The following is a 24081-nucleotide window of genomic DNA, read 5'->3' on the forward strand; positions in this document are numbered from 1 at the left end:
TCTGGAACTTGCAAGTACCCCTGCCCACTGGCTTTGTGCGCAGCAGGGCGGCGGTGGGGAGGTGTGAGTTTGCAAAATCCTGTGACTGGATCTAAATGACCTCCTTTTCAATAGTAGCATAAATTGTTATTCAGTGAACGTTACGTAATGGTAGTTAAGAATCAAGACCATTTTTATTACAATACCTGGTTTATAGATGAGGCAGAATAAACACTGGCTATGTACGTAGCTTATGCCACCAGCTACTGACAGTCTAGGAATTCTCAGAATTTCTAGTCTGTTGTACTCACTTTTCTACCAAATTGTCGCCACAGTTGGCCATTCCTCTCCCTTCCTGATCTGGGGCTTTATTAGAAGTGGCTTCGGAGAAGCACAGGTACAGAGGCTGAGAATTTGCTGCTTTGCACCCCTGGGCACCTATCGTCTAGTCAGTGCCTTGCGTTGATTAGGTGCTCAGTAAACTTCTTCTGTGAATTAGCGAAGGAGGAAATGAGTGAATGAATCCAGTTGCCGAACCAAACCACTCTCCTGTTAGCTGAAGTCTTCTGTCCTTGTTAACTGCTCTTGTTTTTGTCTTTCCTCAGTTGGGATCAACGACCTCTGGAAAGATGCCTTTTATGTTACCAGGACCACAGGGCCAAGCTCTGAAGGGCATCCCGCACCCCTGGTGGTCAGCAAGCTTAGTCTGCGGTGGGCACTGATGGAGGGCCAAGTGATCCAGCTGAAGGAGACGGCCCCCAAAATTGGCCGCGGGGAGCTGCGAAGATTCCTCTCGAGGATAAAGTTCGTTGACTCTCCCTACCAGGTGAAGAGCTTGTGAAAGAAATGTCTGGTTACTACTGAGGGTTGAAGACACATCATACCAACCCCGAGTCTGCTCTTTGGAAGATTTGGGGAGTGGGAGCCTTCTTGAGTAGCAGGTATCAGGAAACAGTTATTTTCAACCCGTGTTATTTTGTAAGCGTACTTCACGACCATGAACTACTGCTCAGCTGTTTTGAGCTGGAAACGGTACCGTCTCTCTTAGGAGACATTTGGAGGTGCGGGCTCCTGGCTTTTACTGTTACCCCTGGCCTTTTCCGGGTAAGGGCTCGTTGTGCCAGCATCGTGCAGGGCTTGTGACAGTTACACACCACGAAGAATTATCTTGCTGAAAATGCAGCACTCCCTCCCACCCCTCTGAAAATCCTACGGTCTAGTTCAGTGTTTAAGAACGTATCATGGAAAAAGGTAAAGTCTCTGGGCCTTTCTGGAGGGACGCTTACAAACCACTGGGGCTAGACAAAAGGACAGGAAAATAGAGGGAAATTCTGACATTTAGGGTCCCTCCATGTCTCTCCCATGAAAAAAATTAAAGTCATTGATACTTGCACTCTTCTCCCTAGATCTAGGCTGCTGGACTCTTCAGTTTCAGAAGAAGTGAACTGAATGGTACTGTCTCTCTCCAGCTGGAGAGGACGACTTCTGTCACCCACTCCGCCACGTCTGCGTGAATGTTGCCAAACACTCTGGAAGGCACTTGGAGGTCTTGGATAACAGCACGATCCGTTTGGCTGGGGTGCTGCCCTTCCAACCCCCTAATTAACCCCTTCTAGGTGTTCTGTGTGGATAGTTTGGAAATGTGAATCTTGTGTTATTTTTTGTGTGTCTAATTTATGAACCCTTGCTGGGAAATTCCAGTGAAGTCCTTCCCTGGAACATTTTGTTGTGCGTTACGCCCTGAGTGTGTATCTGTTGGTGTGGTGATGAAACCTTCTCTAGATAAGTATGTCCTAAGCTCCAGGGACCCAGGTTCTCATCCGTCCGAAACACATCTGGTTGGTTTGGGCCTCTTGAGACTCCCAGATAGCCTACCTCTGACTTGGAGGGCCCCTCAGCATTTCTCCCCTTCGTCTCCCCCTACCTGTACCTCGGCTGCAGTAGCGAGAAAGACTGACACGGGGATGTGGTGCGAGCCACCCAGAATCCTCATCTCTTCCTTGTTTTGTGGTTCCTGTCTCCTCTCTCCTCACATGTTCCTTTGCTCTGTATTCAGTGACCATAACAATAACCCTGTTCCTATCAGAAGGGGAACAGGAGAAGTTTAAACGCCCCACCTCTGACAAGGTCCATAGGTTATGGACGTGGTTCGGGTAGTTCCTCCAGTCATGAGCGTTTTACCGTGGTCACTTCGGACGTGCTCAGGTGTGCACCGTCCACAGCTTAGAGGAAAACGCAAGTCAGGAATGCCTGAGGCTGGCAGCCTCATCCCCTTTATCTCCGCCCTGCTTTCTCAGCATCTTGTCCTAGTGGGCATCCTCCTTTCTGCCTCTCATTTTGCTTTTTATTCAGGGATATTTTTGCTTTGCTTGCATGAGAGCGAAGCTGTTTCTGGACTTTGGCTCCTTGAGTCCAGCATGCAACCATTCTGCCCTGTACCCTCCCTTCCTTGTAGAGCCTTTGAAGCAGAGTATTTTGAGAATATGTCTGTGTAAATACTATAACTTTTTATAAATGGAGAAGTTCTTTAAAATTATCTCCAGAGCTTATTTCTTCCTTCTTCTGTATGAATATGTTACTTTATCAGGTTCTCCCCTAAACTTCTAGGCCATTGTTTATATAGCAGAGAATCCCACGTTAGCTGGGGGAGAACCGCTGTTCTTCTCGAACAGTTTTGATAGGTCATCCCTGAGTGCACTCGGGTTCTCTCTTTACTTGAGCCCTTGTGTTTTTAGCTTGTGTTACTAAAGAGATTCCAGAAAATCGGGATGCCAGACTTAAAGGGGTATGTCTGAATTGCCCACCGGTAGGCGTTGTGACGTAACCGAAGGTTGGTAGCCGGAGCTGTAAGCAGGCATGTTGCCTGGCCTGTGGACTGGCCTCGCCGGGTTTCTGCCCCCTTCCCGCCTGAAGTCCCTGAAAGCAAATTTGGTTTCAACACTTTGGAAGGCACGTGTGGGTCCAGCTTCTTGTGAACTTGGGAGAACAATTAGGACACACCCAAGAGTCTGGGATTGATTCCAGATTCACTTCTAGGGTTTGAATCTGCCTGGGTAGAAGGGCGTAGGATCTAGTTCAGTCTAATAGAGAATTCTAAGGACTGATTCACAGTCACCCGAATACCTGAAGCCTGAGTGGCGGCCTGGGCTGGGCCACCTCGTTCTCTGCCACGTGGAGGCTTTCAGGGCTGCCAGCCACTTCAGGCAGGAGTCAAACGCAAAGCTGTTTATGGAGCATCTGGTTTGGGAGGACTGTTTGGGGCAGGAGACTATATTTATGCTGGGAGAGTCCCAGAAACACCTAAGCAGCAGCTAGGGAGAACAGCGGCCCTGAATTCTTTGTGGTGTGTTTGCAGACTAACTTCGCATAGATTGTTTGGTCTCTGATCAGTTTGAATCTCCCTTGCTAAACACAGGACACAAGCTCTAGGTTTCTTCTTCCTCCTGCAGCCAGTACAGGGGGAGTAAATGGTGGCTGAAGATCGAGGAAGCTTCACCTGATCGGTGTGGGTGCTGTTCTCGTCCAATGTGTCCCTAAACTTCCTTCTCCTCACAGGCAACCCCCCAGCCGGACGTCAAAGATAGGAAGTGCTCTTGTCTTTCGGGGTTGCCAGCAGAGCCAATCAAGCGCTACTTAGAAAGAGTATTGACTTCCGTGAATGCCGGGGTGTTCCTTCTCCCAGTCTCTCTTCTTTCCTTCCCGTGCAAGCCCTCTACCCTAGACGACATCCTCCCACCCCCAGAGGGACTCTGCTCCCCCTTCTAGTGTGGTTCCCCCCACGTCGACTGTGAATGGCCGCCCTTACTGCCTGTGCTAGAGAAGAGCCAGCTGGTACGTTGTCAGGAGGCGCTGTTTAAAATGTGAATCGTTACAGAACAAATAAACACTGTGTATAGGAGCATACGTGTGTGCTGTTCTCCTTCTTCTTGGCCATCAAGGATGGCGGGTTTTCCCTGACGGAAAAGAGAAAGGGCGAGTGGATGGACGCAAGGTGGGGCTCAGAGGGGAGTGTAGGCTGCAGCCTGGTCGCTGGGGAGCTGCCATCCTGTCCACATTGCCTCAGTGGGCTGTTCTGGGGGTGGCCTGTCCCTGCAGGCTGCAGGAGCCTTCTCATGTGTCCTAGTCTCCTGATGGCTCTGAGGATAATGTGTAATTAACGTGATGTGATATGTTCCCTATCGCGGGGATGCAGGACACCGTGGTAGGCAGTGCAGAGGACGCCCGTTCTACAGGTCAGAGCTCCTAGGAGAGCCTTCCAGTGTGTGGCTTCCAGGAAAAGTCAAGTGCACCACGGAAGGCTGAGGCACCACCAACTACCCACCTCCATTCTTCCAAATCCAGGACAGATGGCCAAGTTGGTCGGCCTCTAAAGAGCAGGAACTATATTTTACTCCTCTTTTTATCTCCCAGAACCTGGCATAAAACCAACAATCAGAAAGGCGAGAAGGGACTTCTGAATGAGTGACACGGGGGGCGGGGGTGGGAGATTGGAGTGAGACCAAGCTGTGACAGAAAAGGGAGCGAGGGCACCGGGCACATGCCCCCCGGACTTGGACTTTAAATACCCTTGTTCTTAACCTCTGCAAATCACGCTCAAGAAACAGACTTTGGCTTAAGCACGTGTTGATGACAAAGCAACACGTTTAAGGCAGGGCTCAGCCTGCTCTGCAAATCCATAACTCCCAACACTGTTCTTCCTCTACAGATGACCCGGCCGCCTCTTCCTGAGGCTCCCAGCTGGTCCCGTGTTGAAATTCCTTGTGTGTAGCTCTGAGGAGAAGTCCACTCCTCCGGAGACGGAGCGGACGGGCTGATGGTGGTACTGGGGGTGGCTGGTCAAAGGCCCCTCGGGTGGGCTGTGCACGCCAGCTCCTGGAGGAAACATAGGTGGTGATGCAGTAGGCAGCTCGGGGGCTCCTCTGAAGCTTTTACTGTGCTTGCACTTGAACTCCAGCACCAGCCGGGTGTATGTGTTGAAGGTGGTGACAGCTGACGCCATGCAGCAGGTGAAGGAAACCCAGGCCGTGCTAGGGACAAATATACAAAAAAAACTGGAATGTAAGACTCTGACTTCCTTACGGGTTTGAAAGAAAAATACCGGGATCCCTTCCTACTAGTCAGCTGGGCCGATGCCGCCTTAGGGATTTAAGGACCTCATGGTGTTGCCTTCCACCACGTTGCAGGTAAAGAGCTGTGGGCAGAGGACTGAATTTTGTCTGTCTTAGGGTAGGTTCTGAATGTTTCCTAGTAAAAGACAATGACTCGTATAGTGTTAAAGTCAGGCTAGGAGTTTAACGGGTTCATTTTCACTGCACTGATTAGTGTAAGTGCTGTGTTCTTTTATACCTGGTGGCGTATTTTTCATGTTTGTGTATACACACACACACACACACACACACACACACACTCACTCACTCCCGCCCTGCCATACAATTTTTTGGACAGTTGTTTCCCAAGCTACAGTTAACCTTGTATAATCCCCAAGATTCCATAGAGCTGTAGCTCAGCTGGACACAGTGGACACAGCCCGAGACACTACATTCCTCCTTTCCCTGACACACATACTTCCTGCCAGATACCTCTTCCATCTTCCTTGGTTTTGCACCTAGCTGTCTTAGGGTCCACGACGTTGAGCCTCTGAGAGGCATTCAGGAAACACTGACTCCACATCTACAGGTATTATCCTAGGCAGCTCTAGTTGGAATTTGCCTACTGTGGAAACAATGTGGTTCTTGGCTTATGGGAGTTTGTAAAGGATGGAAGAGATGCTGGAGATGAAGAGAAGCTGGATGGATTCAACAAAGAGAAAAAGACACCAGGGAACGGTGTCAAACACATTCCTAAAAACTGCGGAAGTCCAACCCTTAAGTCTTCCATGATCACGGGAAGCCCAGGACACCAGGAGTGGTGTAGGTTGTGTGTGTGGGTATTTCACGAGGCCAAGTGATGCTCAGAGGCTACGCGCTGCTACTGTGTGTTCCTTTCTGCTGCCTCTGATGGACTAGACTCAGGTTGAGGATGCTTCTGATGGCAGTTTTGAAGTCTGAGATCTGCAGTTGAAATGCCCAGAATGGCTTGAAAATGGATAAAAGGTGAGAAACGATGAGTCTGGAAAATGAGCTAAACTGATCGGGTGGCTGATGGAGAGATCAAAGGCCCCTGAATCCAATAGCACATATTATACCATGAGGAAAGGGGAGGAGCTCCTGTGACGGACATGTACAGGCTTCCATATGCCTCTTCAGCACGGACTGTCTTTCCAGCACCGTTAAGTGCTTAGCACTCAGCCCAGACGGTCCATGTAGGTCCAAGTCGGCACCTGTGCAGTGAATGGAGAGCGTTCCTCAAGGGAGACGGTGAGGAACCCAAACAAAGGGGGTGTTTCCCTTGAATGTGTGTGTTTCATCATGGTCGCTGCTTCCCTCTTTTAAAGAGAAATCTAGACTAACTGAGCCCTTAGTTCTTTAAGGGTTAGAGAGAGACTGGTAGGGGAAGTTTCATTTCTAACACAGTTCGATGGAATAAGAATGGAAGCAGGATGAAGCCACTCTTCATCACAGGAGAAGAGTGAGCCATTCGCAGGAATGGACTCCGATCCAGACTGCAAGGCTAATTCTTCATTTCTCTGTCTCCCAATACCTTGGATCATAAAATATATAAAACAGAGAGCATCATTTCCGTAAGCCATGCAAAATTAGTCTCATTTACCAAGGGTGTCCTACATAACAGGTGAAGAAGCACTTGTTACAGCTTTATCAGCAGAAAAAATAAGCCCGAGGAATCCACTCTGTACCTCCTCAGAAGGTGGGGGGGAGAATGGGCGTGGCCTGCTGGTCCAGCCCTCTGGGTGACTAATGGACATCTGGGATGAGGGATGAAGAGAAGGCAGAAGGACACAGAGCAAGCATCTAGTTGAGGTGGACCAGGGAAGAGGAGAAAGGTGGAGGAGGGCCTACTAAAAGGCCCGGCCGTAATTCCAATCATGGGGCCTCCAGTGTTCTGGACCCAAGTCGGCCGTTGCTTGGAAGACTTGTGACTACATCATATGGCCCACCATCCCCAGAAGGCCTACAGAGGAAACAGGAAGGCAGTTCCCTTAGAGACAGGCTGGCATTGCCGTGTACGGGGAATACGATTTGGGAGCAACCTCTTCATCCGGCATCAGGTACAACCTGTGTCAAGGCGTTCCATTACCCCGATGCCACCACACTCCGGGGGGACTACTCTGCAGTGGGGGCTTCTCCTTGAAGGTGTATCTGCAATCGCTTCCCCAGATGTTTGGTTTCAAGCTGTGGGAACATTTCTGAGTCGAGGCTGCACACAGGCTGCTGCTCCCTTTACTTCTTTCCCACCTGTACCCCCAGTATGGGCCCTATCCTTCGTCTACATGCATCTCTCACTTTATGCAACAGAGTGTGGAAAAGCTGTGTGGATGTCACGACTCAAAAGTAAACCAGGGGCTTCCCTGGTGGCGCAGTGGTTGGGAGTCCGCCTGCCGATGCAGGGGACACGGGTTCGTGCCCTGGTCTGGGAAGATCCCACATGCCCCGGAGCGGCTGGGCCCGTGGGCCATGGCCGCTGAGCCTGCGCATCCGGAGCCTGTGCTCCGCAAAGGGAGAGGCCACAACAGTGAGAGGCCTGCGTACCACAAACAAACAAACAAACCAAAAAAAAAACCAATGTACATAATGAGAAAACTTGCAAATAAAAAGAACCTAGAGAGAAATCATTTAGCAAAGGACATAATGATCTAAGATAACATTTCGAATGTTATTTCCATTTAAAATTAAAGACGCCTGTGCTGTTATCTCCTGGCTCCATTCTTTAGACCGCCTTGGGGCTCCTTCTTCCCTTGGGACAGAGACTGCAGCCTTCCGGCTAGTGCTTCAAAGGCAGCAGAGAACACCCCCCCTCCTCTCCAGCTCTGGAGATGCTCACCTGACAAGACGGAGAAGACGGCGGTGAAGGTGCTCAGCCTGAGGCCACAGCCGGGGTGCCCCGTGAATAGCAAGTCCATCAGTAGGAGGAGGAAGCTGATGAGTCCCAGTCCGATGGAGGCGAATCGGACTCCCAGTGATAGCCGTAGGATCTCTGTCAGAAACCAGAGGAAGAAGAACTCTCACCTGACAGTTAACTAACTGAACCGGCGGTGAACAAATGCTGCCCATGAGAAGTGCAGAGCCTCGTAGCACCAGAGGAGGAGACAGAGGTGAAAGCAGCTGGGACAGCCCTTAGCCTGGGGCTCTTTGTTCTCCCTCTGCTCAGTACCCAACACATAGCCAAGTACACTTGACTGCATGTAAAGGCTCTTAGGGAGGTTTGAGAAGAAATCATCCAAGTTTCACCAAATCTTGCAGGGATATGACTTTGCTAGTTATCATTTTTGTTTCTCCTTTGTTTTAAAGTTTAATCTTGGAGCAATCCATTTTGTTTCTCTTCTCCCTCCCCCCATCCCTACCCCCCCCCCCTTGCCCTCTTTGACTCCCTTCTTTCTATGTTACGATAAAATTATCGGGGTTGGGGGGGGAGGAAAGACCCAAGCTTTCTACATGGTTACTTGGCAACTGGAGTAGGTTAGAGCTGTTGCTGGATTTCTATTTGTGGACTTTATTTGTCCCTGCTGTTCCTTTTTTGCATTCCTGCATAGGAATGAGGGTCAGCCTAGCAGGAGTTTGTGTCACCCTGTGGGGCTCAGAAGAAGAGAAAAGCAAGAGGTCACAGTACAGTTTAGATACTCAGAGGCCCAACTCAATGGCAACTAAATTTGTCATCAAAGCCACATACTTGCCCCAAGCCCCAAGGGAAGGTGGGGGACAAAAGCCTTCTCCATCAACCGCTTCCCTCCAAATCGGAGAGAGGGGTGACATGGGTCTTGCAACGTGGCAGATTCCAGTAATCCTTTCTCACCTCTCTCGGTTGGTGGTGTGAGTTCAAGGAAACTTCGGCACCTCTCCCCTGAAACAGACAAGGTACAGGGTGATGAGGTGCTGCCTTGGACGAGGGATGCAGACTTTCCCCCAGTCCCATCCCAGGTACTGCTCCATTTGGTCCTACACAGGCCTGCCCCGCACGTGGTAGGCAGGCAATAAATGTCTCTTTGGAAGCAGGGAAGGATGCATGGATGGATGAACAAAATAGGCCAGAGTCATCCAAGATTAATTTCTCTCTCAAGTCCTGATAATGAAGAGTACACTTCCCTGAGTCACCCCAGGGAATGTCCCCAGCATCGGTTCACCAGCACCTTTTGCTCCTGCCGTACCACTGGGCTGCAGGGCTCTAAACTGTTTCCGGGACTGGAGTTGGAGCAGTGCTAAGTGACACAATAATAACTCAAGTATAAATGTAAATACACACGAATTATAATCCTGTCCCATCTGCTCTTCCCCTTAGCCTAAATCGGGAGAAGCAGCAGATTGCAAATTGTACACAGTTCTGGGCCTTAGAAAAGCTTCACGACCAGGGGAATCTTTGCATGCTTTGAGCAGGGAGGAGGGGATGTCCTCAACCCCACTGCTCCCCACCCGAGGACGACCCTTACCTAACGGGCTGGCACAGCGCCTGCTTTGCGAGTGTGAGGCCCAGCGGCGTGAGACATGGGAGGGTCTGTCTGGGTCCAACTTCCACAATCTAGTTACTTTCTCTGGGCTTCAGTTCCCCTACCTTTTCTTTTTTTTTTGCGGTGCACGGGCCTCTCACCGTTGTGGCCTCTCCTGCTGCGGAGCACAGGCTCCAGACGTGGAGGCTCGGCGGCCATGGCTCACGGGCCCAGCCGCTCCGCGGCATGTAGGATCCTCCCGGACTGGGGCACGAACCCGTGTCCCCTGCATCGGCAGGCGGACTCTAAACCACTGCGCCACCAGGGAAGCCCTCCCCTACCTTTTCAATTGTAGCAGTAACACTTAGAATGAGAACACCCTTTTGGGGTCTTATTTAAAGGCGATCTACTCTGATCCCTGCATCTCACAAATGAGAAAATCCAGACCTGTAGGAATGAAGTTCTTCCTATAAGGTCACAGCTGGGCAGAGTCCCCGCTCTTTCTATGATATTCTCCTCGTTTTGTCTAGGCAACTCTAGCTCGCTGGGATGGAAATTCTCATAATGTTAAAAGTCTGCACGAGCACAGGGAACTCTACTTCACTTTGCTGTACGGTAGAAACTAACACAACATTGTAAAACCACTCTACCTCAATTGAAAAAAAAAAAGTCTGCATGAAACCCTTTAAGGGTAATGCTGTTTGAAACCAGCGAGACTGGAGGTGAAACGTCAGATGGTTGGACTTTGGACCTTATTACGAGGGAGTCTGATGGGGAAGGGACCCAATGCAGAGTGGGGAGACCCCGAGGCGGAGGTGGGGCCCTGCAGGGGTGAGTGAGGGCTGTACAAAGAATCCCACTGATTCTTTGCCTGCATGAGATCCCTGGTGGGGAAAAGATATCAGGTGGGTGGGGTGAGGGGCCACCTGGGTCTTGCACGATTTCCTCATAGGAGAGCCACATGCCACTCCCGAAGGCATGGGAGGTGGAGCGGTCATCCCCAGTCTCCCAGCTGTACTGCACCACCTCCAGAGATGATACATTTGTGCTGCTCCCATCCAAGCGCACTGGCACATCAAAGCACTTGGCTGGCAGACCTTTCCCGCACAGGGGCTTGGGCACCTTCTGTATGCCCACAAACCAGTAGTTGCTGAGCAGGGATGCTGTGGAAAGGCTGCGTGATAGCATGTTGAGGAAGGCAGATAGGCATGTCCATAGGTCAGAAAAGGCCTTCGGGAGCTCCATCTGTAACAGACAAACACAAGAACGGAGCCTGATTTCAGAGCCTCCTCGGAGATCAGTGCCCTCCCCCGCAGCTCCCTAAGCTCGAGCCACTTTCCTCCAACAAGACGGGCACGACGAGCCACTGGGAGTTTTCTCCAAGTAGCCGTGAGGAAGCTTGGGCTCCAGGAGTGGCCCAGAGTAGGCACCGTAGTGATGATGTTTATTTAAGCCGGACCTTATTGTATTAAAACGCTTATTGGGGATCGTCTGAATAAGCATCGGATAATATGAGACTAAGCCACTGAGCTAGTATATATCTGGTTGAGAAAAAGAATTGGGAGCTCTCCAAATGCTCCTGCCGGTAATTTTTGGCTTTGTCTTCCTTGAAAGGTAGCAGCACTGACTTGTGGAGGTATTTGTTATTGTGACAACGTAAGTTTTGGATGTCTTCCTCCCTGCATTAGATTTCTCCGAGAGGAGTAAAGGGGCATATATCCTATCAACGAAGGTTAAAGTGGATCCTCCCTGGGGGAGCAGATAGAGGCACTGGGCCCTTGAGGATACGAGGGCAGTGGACCAACCGGGATGTGGGGATGCTGCAACCTTTGGAGAGGAGATGAAGCTATGGGTTCTCAGAGAGGAGGCGATGTGGGTCCAGCTTCCATCCACTGCCCCCGAGATGACAGAATCTCAAATGCCAGGTGGCTGCATGGTACCCATGGAGGCTGGACGCCGAGTGCTGTGACCTTGGAGACACGGGAGGGTGCCCTTGGTGGGTGGGGACAAGGAACGTGCAGGGGCGGCCCCACAGCCTGATGCAGCCACAGTGCCTGACTCCCAGGGGTAACCCAGTGCGTGGCTGCAGAATGAGTGTGGCCCGGGTAGCTCTGGCTGGAGCCCCTGACCTCATCATTTTTAGCCTAAGAGAAGAGAAGCGTGAGCTGCAAAAGTCCACTATTAGTTATTTCAATGTTGGGGAGAGGTGGCTTGCAGCCAGATCTAAGCTGATTTAGAAACAGAAGGAAATCTGACAGGTCTCAGATTTTGAGACGTTCGCATTACGAAGCAGTTTGTACTGTTATAGTAATACGTACTGAATGGAGAAGAAGCCCGTACTTAGTTGCTGACAGACACTTCTTAAAGTAAGCCATCTTGAGCTTTCTAGGCGATCGCTCATATCAGGATTAATCAGACCCAAATCTGCTTAGCTTAAGAGATGTAAATAAAACCATAGCTAAATGAGACAGGCCCATCTCCTCTCATCGTCTCCAGCTTAACATTTTCTACATTAAACAGGGAACTTTCTCTTAGAAACATAACAGTTTGTTCTTCAGAATTTCTAGGCACTAAAACCGTGCATACCACAAAGTGCAGGTTTTCTTTTTTTTTTTAATGGCAATAAGAAATATACCAGATTCTCATGTGTATAAAAAGCCAGTAAGCAAAACGTATGATGAAACAGCTTCTGAAAAGCAATTTGCTAATATGATCTTTTTTAAGCACTCAACAAATTAACTCCATCAAGAATTTTCTGGGGGACCCTGCTGAGGACTCAAAAGCCATGGCATCTGGAAGGGGGATGATCTTATATTGCCAGATATGGGAGTCTTCCTGCAAAAGGACGTTTTATTCTTGTTTTTAGTTATGAAAATCCTATTGGATTTTGTCATTGTTCTGTTACTATGAGTTAGTTATTCTTTCTTTTTTTGTATCCATTGCTTGACTAGGAAATAGACTTCAAGGTGAAACATCTTCATCAGTCGTCCTGCATAAAGGTGGAACTAAGGGTTTGCGCAAGTCTCCATTTTTGACAACTTTATTTTCAATCGCCTACGGCTTGAGGATTTATCTACTATCACATCACGTCAGATGTTAATGCTGCCCTCAATCCGTTTCAGATCATATATATTTGTAAGTTACTCTTCAGGTTGTTCCGAAATAAGAATAATGAACCCCTCGCCACGGTACAACCACTCTGCAGCAGCACTAAGCTGACAACCAAATGAAGGAACTGAGAAACAGAGCATGAAGAAGAGCTTAGAAGGAAGCCCAAAGAGGTTGTTTCCAGGAGTGTCCACCAAGGAGCCTCATTTAAGAATTATCTTGATCATCGAATGAGAATCATTCAAAAGGCTTTTCAAGAATTATCTTCAACACCCACAGTGCCATGCCCTTCATCACATATTTTATTCCTCCCCCCAAAATATGCCTTTTCTCACTAGGATCCAGATACTTTTTGAATTGGAAGAACAATCTAATTTGGTGACGGTTTCCTTAAGGGGATCAAGGAGAAGTAGCAGCTAGAAGACAAGTTCTGTCTTTGCAGGTACTGACAAGCCCCAAGCCAAGGGGACTCTTTAGTCTCTAGAAAAGGGACAGAGTGTGGCTTCCCTGCTCAGATCTACTAGGAAGTACATAGATGTGAAAACGTCAGTAATTCTTCCACTGACATAGGTTAACAGAAAGCCCTCCGATTTAACTTAGGCTAGTGTGGAGAGCAAATTGATGAGACTGGTACATCTCTTAAAAGAATCAGGTGCAAAAGAGAGGGAAGCTGGTTACCTTGGCCGTGGTCAGCATCTTGTGGTTTGTCCAGAAGGACCGCAGGTGCCATCTGTGCTCCAAATCCCTTTGGTTTAGTGTTGAAAGAAGGAAAACTCCCTTTCCACCCTCCTCCCTCCCCCTCCCACACCCCTCCCCTCTAGGTCATAGTTTTTGGAGTACCTCATGATTAAATGCTGCCTTGCAGGGGACTTGGGCATTTAATAATTGCCAGTGCAATCATGACCCAGCTGTTCTGGGAGATTACACAGGAGAGCTTGCCAGTGGGGATCTGGGATTCAGCATAAGAAGCAAGGACCTGGACCTCTGCATGTGCAGAGGGAAATTTCTTTAAAGAGTACCTGATCACTGAGTTTCCATCTCACTGCCATTCCCTAGGTAACTAGTGTGAATGGACTGGTCTTGATTTTATGGCAGACAAAATATTCCAGAGTCACCGTTACTACAAAAGCTCCCATTCCCTTGTGTTGGGTTTTCCATCCCTTTAATAAGCTCTGTGACCTGCAGTGTCAGGGCCTCATGGAGCCATGGGCATGAAAAGGCTTTCTGGTGTCGTGGGTGGTCTCCAGTTAGCGATATTAGTAAGGATTATTACAACATCCTGAGACCGTCAGTGTTAGGTAGGGTTGGGGGTGAGGATGCAGTTGGAGGAGGGTTGGAGAGAAGTAAATCCCAGAGTCAGCAATGCTACAGCTATCTATCATTTCTCTCCCAATCTTTGGGCAAAGGGATGAAATTTTTTATCTTTTAAAAAATGATTTCTAAAACTTAAAAAAATAAAAACGAAGATCCTCTTTCTTCTTGGAATGTCTTCTCTTTTACCTGGTGATCTGCTTCTCATCAAGGTTAATAAAAGTCACTCATTCTTTGAAAATGTTGCTTCCTAAGAACAGTTCCCTTTTCTTTGTCCTTGTCACACTCTACCCCTCCCATGACGTTTTCTAGATTCCATTCTGATGGTTTGCCTTGATTGTAAAGTCTTCAAAGGCTGCTGCTTGTTCAAGAGCAGTAGGTCTCAATTCTGACTGAGCATCAGAACATCTTTGCAACTTTGGAAGATATGCAGATTCCTGGGCTCCATCCTGAGCGGCCGTCGTGGTTCTGGGGTGAGGCCCAGGAAGCTGTAATTTTAGAAGGATTTTGGTACCCAACCAGGGATGGACTTCTGGTTTCCGTTTCTGCATGTGAGGACCTTGGGAGCCGCCCCTCTGACCAACAAACAAGTAAAAATCTGAACAGACTGAAAACTATATAGCCAGGGGATTAATGTACCATAAAATCACACCTCTTTGATTCACTTTGGGTTGACATTTAATGAAAGCCTCTCTACCCTGCCCTGCCCTTCTGCCACCTCATCCAGATTTGCCACCACCCAAGTCATGGTCTTCCCATCCTATGTTTGTGCAGCTGGTTTAGGGAATCAAAGGCAGGCTTCCCTCGGGGCATTTGAACTGGTCCACACTCCAGCCAAATGAGACTGTCACCGGGTATGTTCTCTACTCTTAACAGCACGTTTTACACATGTACTTCTGTCCAGGCGTGATGTCTGTATCACCCAAATGGCCGTTTCTGCACGGTGACAGAACTCCCTCTCCTTTGGCAGAAGGGAGCAGGGATGCCTGTGGTCACTTTTTGCCCCTGAATTGGCTGTTGGTCTCTAGGCTGCAGTTTTCATCTCAACGCTGGGTGGCGCTGTCTCCCCATATTTTCCCTCTTCGGGACACCAGCTTCCCCCCCCCCCCCCCCAGTTGGCAAAGCTGGGTGGAGGTGGCTGCCCGCTGGGCAGGCTGGGGCTCTTGCTCTTTGTTCTTCCCTTGGCCTCCTCCCCACACACGAATCTATAGAAGCCGTACGTCAGCCTTCTGGAATTCAGGGCTCAGAACGAACTCTGGGGCCATCCAGCTGCTCCCTTGAGGACATCTTGTAAGACTGTGCGCTGTGGCACATTTTTTTGGTGGCCAGTTTTAGTTTTCAGTAACTCAATAGGTCCTCATATACTTCCCATGGGAAATACAGCTCCGCAGTAACAGAAAACACAGTTAGCCAATGTTTCCTGATGAGTTTTGCACACATTTTTCTCTACTTAATCGTATCCTCATTCCCTTTCCACCCCAGAACAGTGAGCAATTCTTTTCCCTTCGCTCTGCTTCCACCCTTGAAATACTTGGAGACACTTCTCATATCCCGCTTGAGTCACCGTTTGGCACAGTGCTCTGTCTTTGGGTTTTTATTGCCTCTGCTCATAAACCGTGCCCTCTGTGTCTTAATAGCCCGAAGTGTGCCTTCTCCAGGGAAAAGGGGATGGGAGTGGCAGAGTCTCAGGTGGGTCACATGAGGAGGTCTAGAGGTGGATTTCGAGAGCGTAGCTGATGAAACTTCAGCTTCGTGGTCCCCCACTTACTCAGGCCCCTTCCAAGATGCTGTTACCTAATTTGTACTTGTCATCTTGTGTTCTTTTTCTTAAAGAGGGCCTCTCGAATTTTATTATTTTAGCCCTTCCCAAAGCCTGGATCTACCCCTTAGGAGGCTGTGCGTTTAGTGTGTGTGCTTGGCTGGCTGCCTCCTAGCTGTGCTCAGTGCTGAGAGCACCCCCCTTCCCTCCCCAAGGACCCTGGGCCACGAGGTCTAGTTTCCTCTTTTTGACAAAACATGAGTTTCTCTGCCTGGCCACAAAAATCAGAGCCCAGCATCCTACTCACTTCCTTTCATTGTAGTTTGGGCATGTTAATATATTTTTTTTCTTCTCTTTCTTCTCTTAGGACAGAAAAAGTAATCACTAGTCAATGTCACATAAATATAATTTGGTTAGGCTCAGAAATCAAGACAGACGAGAAGATTCCACATCTCAAAACAATATTGAAGGGCTTCCCTGGTGGCGCAGTGGTTGGGAGTCCGCCTGCTGATGCAGGGGACGCGGGTTCGTGACCTGGTCCAGGAAGATCCCACATGCCGCGGAGCGGCTGGGCCCGTGAGCCATGGCCGCTGAGCCTGTGTGTCCGGAGCCTGCGCGTCCAGAGCCTGTGCTCCGCAACGGGAGAGGCCACAGCAGTGAGAGGCCCGCGTACCACAAAAAAACCAAAAAAACACAACAATATTGAACTTTTGTGTGCTGGACTTTTACCATCTCAGGATTGACCTCACAGGGATGTATGTGCAACTGAACATTTATGACATCGCAAAGCCAAGGGCTGGGACTAACCTAGTCTTGCTAAGGTCTTAAGTTACCACGCCCGGCACTGTGGAAAACCACATTTACTAGGTATGAATGAAGAGAAACTGGTCTTGGGACACCCACATTTACTTTATAAACAGGAATTCAGTTTGCTTTGTGACTATGCTGAAGATTAGAAGTGACTAAAACAATGCGTAAGAATGCTGAGATACTGAGCAGTGGAAGATTGTATAGCATACCGCTTCCCTCAGGTCCAAGCCTGGGGCTACAGGATCCCCATTTTTTTTTTTTTTAATATATCCATTCTGGCATTTTGTCCCAAGAGAGGTTTGTTTGGGACAGATAGTAGTATCTCTGTCCTTCTCCCAGGTGTCAGATTTCTGACCCAGTTCCTGTGAACTAACTCCTTTCTGTTAGTAGACAAAAGGCTGGAATGGAGAGTAAGCAAATGTTTCTCGGTTGTCACTGGCTCTGACCTACACCACCCTATTCTCTGCTCCTGCGCGTGTTCTACTGTGTGCCTCCCTCATGTAACTCATCATATGGTTTACTTGGCCGTTCTGCCCACTTGGCTAAGTTTCTAGATACAGTAGCAACTATGCTTTACTCATTGTTGATCCTCAGAGCCTAGCCCTAACAGCCACAAATGAATGGAATGAATGAATGAAGTGTGAAATGGAAACCAGGCTCATGAATACAATTAGAATACAATTAGGAAGACGATGGGTGAAGATAGGATAATGAAGAAAAGTGTCCAAACAGCCTTCTGTTGTAGAGGAAACACGAATCCTCCTGCTTCACATACAGAAGAGCAGTGTCCACAGGTCCACAGAAACACCCTATGCCTTTCTATACAGATGCACCCAGCGTTTCATCACGCAGACCCTCTGCCAATACATTTCCTCCCACCTGTGGAAACACTCCTGCTGTTTGACCAGCCAAGCCCAGAAAACAGCAATGATCTCATGAACCAGTATTATCTTCAGTTCACAGACACCAGGGTACAATCAGATTGCTCACAAGCCAGTGACAGATTGGAAATGTTATGTCCTTTCCCAAGCTCGGTGATCCCCCACTGATTGGAGCCCTTTCGGCTGACATATCTTGAACCGTCCGAGCTTTCGAAGCTCTAAATTCCAATTTTTACTTCAATGCCTGACATGTGACTCATTTATTAACGAAGATAAAGACGGTTCGCACAGGACATTTTTGATATCTGCCTCCCAGCCCTAAAGGGAAGACTGATGCCACTAAAATGCCCATGCCGAGTACTCAAAATACTAACAGCACTCTAGGACACCGAGCTCTGGGGTTTCCTAGCGTCAGGTTAATTCTCATGTAACCATGCTTTATGTCCACATGACCCTAGGGGCTCCCAGAATAAAAAACGACTCCTGTCTTTCTAACATGGGTCCAGGAGTTTTGGGAACACCTACTTATGTGCAGTGGGAAGGCCCAAAGAAAAGCATCTGGGGGCCTCTCCTCTCTGTGCCTTTTCCCTTTCCGCTTTTTAATGGAATTGTTTGAGGGCTTTTGCTAATGCAGTCATTTCCAGGAGAGGAAGCCGCCGTTCTTCCATGCCGCAAGCAGCTGGAGTGAATCAGGGGGGCAGCCCATCTGCACATCCTGTGGGGCAATCGCTCACGCTGGGGTGACAGAGCCCTCGTGGCCTGCTTGGGGCGGGGGTGAGAGGGTGGTGGTGGTGGGGTGGGTCTCGGGGACCGACGGGTGGGGCGGGGGTCTAACGCGAGAGGCCTCTCGAGGGGTGCTTAGGGCGCGGCCCCGGGCTGGCAGCACTGCGCTGCCCCGTTTCCATCCCGCGTGCGCCTCCCTCGTCCCTTTCTCTCCTGCCCTCTCTTTCTCCCCCTGGCAGCCGCGAGGCCCGAGCGTAGGCTAGTCCCCGCCGCCACCCCGCAGCCCCCTCCCTCCCGGAGTAACACCCCGGCCCAAGGTTTACTACGCCTCCCGGTCGCCTAGCAGCGGGCGCGCGTTGCCATGGCGACGCGCGGGAGCGTGCTTTGAATTGTTTGGCTAGGCTCCGCCCAGCGGCCGAGCCCCGGAAGGTCCCGAGAGGGTGGGGCGCCCCGCCAGGGCCCTTCGGGCTCTCCATCTTCCTGCGGGGACGGGAGCGGCGAACCGGGGACCCTCCCAGGCGGGGCGGGCGGAGGGAGTGCGGAGACCTTGCCCATCCCCTGAATTCCGAGCACAGGCTGGTGGGCCGAGGGTCGGGAGGAGCCGGGTGCCGTGGAATCCAGAGTCAAGGCTTTCCCCGCCCCCTGCCCTCCCCCTGAACTTACTCTCCCGGCTCCAGTTCTGCAGGAAGGCCGTGCCTTTGCCTCATTTCGTGGGTCCAAGAGGCTGAACTTCGGGGCCACGAACCCTCAGCAGATCAGAGTTCTAGTCACTGCTCCACCCACGACCCCAGGACGGGGCTAAGGATTTTGGCCAAGTTCTCTAATCTCCCCGAGCGACTGTTTTCTCAGAGGCGAATTAGAAAGAGTTTGACCTTCACGGTTCTGCCGTGAAGATCAAAAGCGGTGGAGTGAACGTGGAAAGGAAGAGGAAGGACCCCGTCCGTGTCCTGGACGGCTTACCGGTCCCTCCACAGACGTTTAATCCTCACTACCAGCCCGAAGGAGAGGCGGCCGCTCCGTTCTAGACGCGAGTCAGATTCCCAGAGTCTGACTCGCTCAAGGCCACACGACTCGTAAACATTGGAAACGTCCGGAGCCATGGCCTGGCCGCCCCGCAGCAAAGGGGAGGCCCAGTCACCTTAACCATCGCCCAGACTGAGGCCCAGTTATGAGAACGCACACAGAATGCGGCGGTGGATTGCGTGCTTTAAACTTTGCGGATTTATACCGATAAACAGACTCTCCCATATTTCCTCTGTATCTCTCCTCATAAAACAACAAAATGTTTTTTCACTGTGGCTGGCTTTCCTGTCCTATGCCTATCCACTTCTGAGGGTTCTCTTATTTGTGATCTGTTCACTTAGGGAGCTTCTGAACCAGGCAAGCGGGTTGAGCCCACCATAAGCTCTTCTCCGCGGCCCCAGAAGGGTCTTTTTCCTAGAACCAGTCCTATCCTTTCTTCTGAGATCCCTAAATTCCAGACCATGAACAGCACACCCCATTGCTCTGTGTGTTTTATTTCTCTGGCTAATTGTAAGCTTCATTTTTCTTTCCTGAGAAAGGCAGGATATAGGAGAATGAACGTTGCCTTTTTTTTTTAGTAACCCTGAGAGCTGCAATTTGGTAGTTCCCAACTTTCCCAAAATGGGAGGCAAGTCCCTTCCAGATGTGGATTCTACCCTAAACAAGCCAAGACATCTTCGCTGGCTGTGCGTGTCTTTCTGAATCTGGAAGCATCTCTGCAGATTCTTTGAGACCAGAAAGAACCTGAGGTCATGCTGTCCTCCTTAGTTCCAGCAGATTTCCAATCAGAGCTGGCTTTCAGTGGGACCATGGGTGCCTCATCATCTCTTTCTGTCCACTAGAGTGATACACATCTTCATCGCTGCCATGGTCGTTGGGCCTTCTACTGGGGACCAGATTTTGTAACAGGAATCATACAGATGGAGAGGAAAGAAGAGCTAGAAGACACAAGCTGCCCTGCGAGCAGAGAGGGAAAGTATGATAAGAGTCAAAGGAGGAAGAATTGGAAGTTTTAATGGAAGATGATGAGAAAACAAGAGGCCAAGGTAATCACCAGGTTTATCGATAAAAACTGGGCTTGAGTAACATATTTTCACTGCATTTCGGATAATCCTACCATGTGTTCTCAAGCTCCTTACCCTGAGCGTGTGAAATAAATTGATGAATTTGTATAATTACCAATATTACCAATCCAACATTAAGAGTACTATACATGAAATAGTCCTGAGATTTCAGAATTCGAGGTACCTACCTTCCGGGTGAGACAAACATTTTGAGTCAGCTGAGAGGAATTGCTCATTCACTTTTGAAGTTCTGAGGCAAAGGGGTTTCAGTGTTTCTTCTGCTCTGTTTTAATCGGTTGCATGGGATGAGTATGGAGTTGAAGATGAATCAAGGCCCCTCTTGCCAGCAGAGGGGTCAGGTGGTGTGAGGTGGGCTGGAGATGATGAAGAGGATATCCTGCGGCCAGGACACCCATGTAGGTGGGGCTGGCTGACACAGGAGGCTGCCTCTGTGACATCACAGCGGCAGCAGGGGTCTCCCTGCTGCTCCCTCTGCCTCATCCCCCCACTCTCAGAAGGACTGGGGCCAGTCTGGGGTTACCTATCAGAGGCCTGGGTGTCTTCTCTGTCATCTGGATCAGTGCTTTGATTACTATGCATAAGAATCACCTGGGCATCTTAGTAAACGATCAGATTCTGAAGGTGGGGGATGGTTCCCACGTGAAAGTGACCAGACCACATGGGGCTGTAAGACCCTAGACCAGTGCTGACAAAGAGAAATGAGATATGACATAACTAAAAATTTTCTAGTAGCCACATTAAAAAAAGTAAAATGGACACACACCCTGCAATACAACAGTGATATCTTATGCAGTGCTGTCGTCAAAGTCAAATGCAGTCCTCCCCCAAACGATAAAGTTGGGTTCAATGGAAAAATAATTTACACTGTTTCCATTTTTATTTATTTATTTATATTTATTTATTCACTATTTTTGGCCGCACCTTGCGGCATGCAAGATTTAGTTTCCCGACCAAGGATTGAACCCATCCCCCCTGCACTGGAAGCTCGGAGTCTTAACCACTGGACCGCCAGGGCAATCCTGCTTCCATTTTTAAAATTTAAATTAAAATGAAATAAAATTAGAAATCCAGTGCCTCAGTTGCACTCCGCCGAGGACTCTGAGGACTGCGTATCTGCATGTGGCTAAACTGGGCTACTGGACAGCTCAGCTCTAGACCATTCCAGAAAAGATAGTGATGTACAGAAATTAGCACTCTAAAGGACTAGTATCTGGAAACTAGTAGATGTTCACTAATACTATTTTAATAAGTACATAATGAGGATGTGGGGGCTGTTAACACTGAGACGTAACTCTGAGGCTTGAAGAGGGTTTTCCAGCCAAGGGTCTGGCTGGGGACTTTCTGCCCTGTGAAATGTCATGCTCAGTCCACCTCTGAGCTTTTACTTGGGTGCTCCTCACTGGGACTCCTTTTTCTTCCTTGTCACCCCACGTAAATCCTACATGACCTTCAGGGTACACGATTCCAGCCTCAAGTCAGCCAAAAGCCTTGCCTTGTTATTCTAGCCCTCATTTCTCTCCCTTTCCTTTGAGCTTGCATAGCATGGATGGTCCAGCTGCACACTGTGGGGAGCTTCTTTCCGTGGGCTTTTGAGCTGCTTGCTATGCTTTAGGTGTGTTAGCCTGTCTCTCTCATGAGATTCTAAACTGCTGGAGGACAGACCTACTTCTTTACTTTTATTGTGCTTAATATAGCGTTAAGGGCGTAATAGCTGCTCAATAAATATTATTTGATTTAATGAGCTAAGATACCTAAGTAAATGTCCAAGAGAGAACATCAGATCTCAAAGTACCAATAACTTGAACAAAAGGAATAACATGCCTCGTTCTCAGGATGTCTCAATTTGATCAAGATGTCAGTTCTCCCTAAGTTAATTTATAAATGTAATGGAACCCTAATATGAATACCAATGAGCATTTAAAAAGAGAGAGATTGATATTAAAGTTCCTGTGAAAAAACAAATGCCCAAGACTAGCTAGGAAAACACTGGAAAGAAGGAGCTCTGAGGGTGCATTAGCCCTAACATATTAAAGGATGCTAAGCCTCTGTAACTAAAACAATATGGTATTTACCGGTGCGTGGCTAGACAAACAGACCAGTGGAATAGAAGAGAGAGTCCAGAAATAAACACAGCTACAAGTAGACATCCAGTATCTGACAAGGGTGATATCTATAATCACTGGGGCAAAGATGATCTTTTAACAAATGGTGTTGGCACAAACTGATAGCCATTTAGAAAAATATAAATTGGATTCATTTTTGTACCCTATATAAGAATAAACTCGAAATGAACTAGAGATCTGAATGCAAAACTGAAATTATACAAGTACCAGAAGAAAGCATGGGTAAATTCCTCCACAACTTGGGTGTAAATAAAGGCTTCCTAATGATCTGAAAATCCAGATGCTAGATAAGAAAAGATTGATAAGTTTGACTACACTAAAAAACCAAACAAACGAAACAAACTGGGAGAAAATATTTGTAACACGTATGACAGATAAAAGACTAATATCCCTAATATAGAGAGTAATTTTAAAAATTAAGGGGGGAAAAGGGCCAAAATTCCTATAGAAAAGCGCAAAATTCAGAAATAGATGGTTCACAAAAAGAGAAATATAAATGGTTCTAAACATACGAAAAGATGTTCAACTTCATTTAAGAGCCATGCAAATTAAAACTATAAAGAAATCATTTCTTCTCTGTCAGATTGGCAAAACTATAAAGCTTGACAATATACTCTGTTGATGAGGCTGTGAAGAAACAGGTCCTTTCATTCATGGCTGGCAGGAATCCAAGATGGTACCACCCCTGTGGAGGAGAATTTGACAGTATTTAACAAAATTGCACGTGCTTTATCCCTTGACCACAGAAATCCAACTTCTAGGAATTTACCCTGAAGGTGCACCTCCCACGGTATGAAAATATATATGCACAAAGTTATTCACTGCAGCCTTTTTTGTCATTGTAAAATATTGGAAACTACCTATATCTCCAAGCATAGGAGATGGGTTGAATAAAATATGGTATATACATGCAGTGGAGTACTGTGCAGCTGTATGAAGAAAACCCAAAAAACAAAGTAAGGGAGTTTTCTCTGAACTAGTATCAAATGATTTCCAGGAAATACTAGCTGAAAAAATGGAAAGTACAGAAGAGGATATATAGTATGCCATCTTTTGTGTAAAAAGGGAACGGAAATGAAACATACATATATCTTATTGTTACCAAAAGAAACACAGGAAAGATAAATCAGAAAGCAATAAACTTGATTACTTACCAGAGGGAGGGGATGGAAGTGATTCAGGAGGGAGTGACACTTCTACGTGAATAATACTTTTTGTATAGTTTGACTTTTGGAAGCATGTTAATCTTCCGCATATTCAAAAATAAAATTAAAACAAGATGGGAAGGGAAAGAAAAGCCTAAAACAAAACAAACTGAAAAGAACGAATCCGATTGTATTTCAACCACACAAAAGAAAGAACAAATCTAAGTAACTCATGAACACATTGTTTGACTATTTATCTTCTGTCTGGGCTGAGGTTGAGTGGAGGAGAATTGTAATCAACTCCCGAACTCTTCTTCGTATATAATCTTATTCATCTCATGGTAAGAGGTGTCAAGAAATTTGGAAACTATTTTAAATGTACTGTGGCATTGGGCAAATGAAGAAATGTGTTAATGCTATTGGGAGTGAGAAGTCCCATATGGGAAATGGATATCAAAATGTGGAATGGGGAAGGCAAGAAGGAACCCTGTGGGGCTGGATCGGAACTAGAGGCATCAATGTGAACTCATGATTTCATGTATACATACACACACACACATGCATATGTATGTATACATATACACATGTGCACATAAATA

At 48.1% G+C, this 24081-nt stretch overlaps 2 protein-coding genes across 6 annotated transcripts in view; one reads left to right on the top strand and one right to left on the bottom strand.

The window, feature by feature from the left end:
• Positions 1 to 3880, top strand: part of FAM234B (family with sequence similarity 234 member B) — a 36067-nt gene extending 32187 nt beyond the window's left edge. The window contains exons 12-13 of the mRNA XM_067695740.1: positions 585 to 805; positions 1386 to 3880. Of these exons, the coding sequence (XP_067551841.1) occupies positions 585 to 805; positions 1386 to 1391 (227 nt within the window). The 3' untranslated portion in view covers positions 1392 to 3880. The remainder of the gene's footprint in view (positions 1 to 584; positions 806 to 1385) is intronic.
• Positions 3881 to 4682: 802 nt separating this feature from the next.
• On the bottom strand, positions 4683 to 20429 carry GSG1 (germ cell associated 1). 5 transcript variants are annotated; one of them, XM_067698634.1, is made up of 6 exons: positions 20382 to 20429; positions 10441 to 10759; positions 9221 to 9289; positions 8764 to 8934; positions 7951 to 8068; positions 6960 to 7074 (listed from the first exon to the last, which is right to left on the bottom strand). In XM_067698634.1, exons 1-6 carry the CDS (start codon positions 20427 to 20429, stop codon positions 6960 to 6962), a joined length of 840 nt encoding a protein of 279 aa, XP_067554735.1. The 5 variants fall into 5 exon arrangements, with proteins under 5 accessions (XP_067554733.1, XP_067554736.1, XP_067554735.1 ...); XM_067698633.1 differs by having other exon boundaries at positions 9221 to 9364; XM_067698632.1 differs by lacking the exons at positions 6960 to 7074; positions 9221 to 9289; positions 20382 to 20429 and adding exons at positions 4683 to 5006; positions 19067 to 19168 and having other exon boundaries at positions 7918 to 8070.
• Positions 20430 to 24081: the final 3652 nt, after the last annotated feature.

This window comes from Pseudorca crassidens, chromosome 11 (assembly GCF_039906515.1).
Source record: "Pseudorca crassidens isolate mPseCra1 chromosome 11, mPseCra1.hap1, whole genome shotgun sequence".
NCBI classification, from domain to species: domain Eukaryota; kingdom Metazoa; phylum Chordata; class Mammalia; order Artiodactyla; family Delphinidae; genus Pseudorca; species Pseudorca crassidens.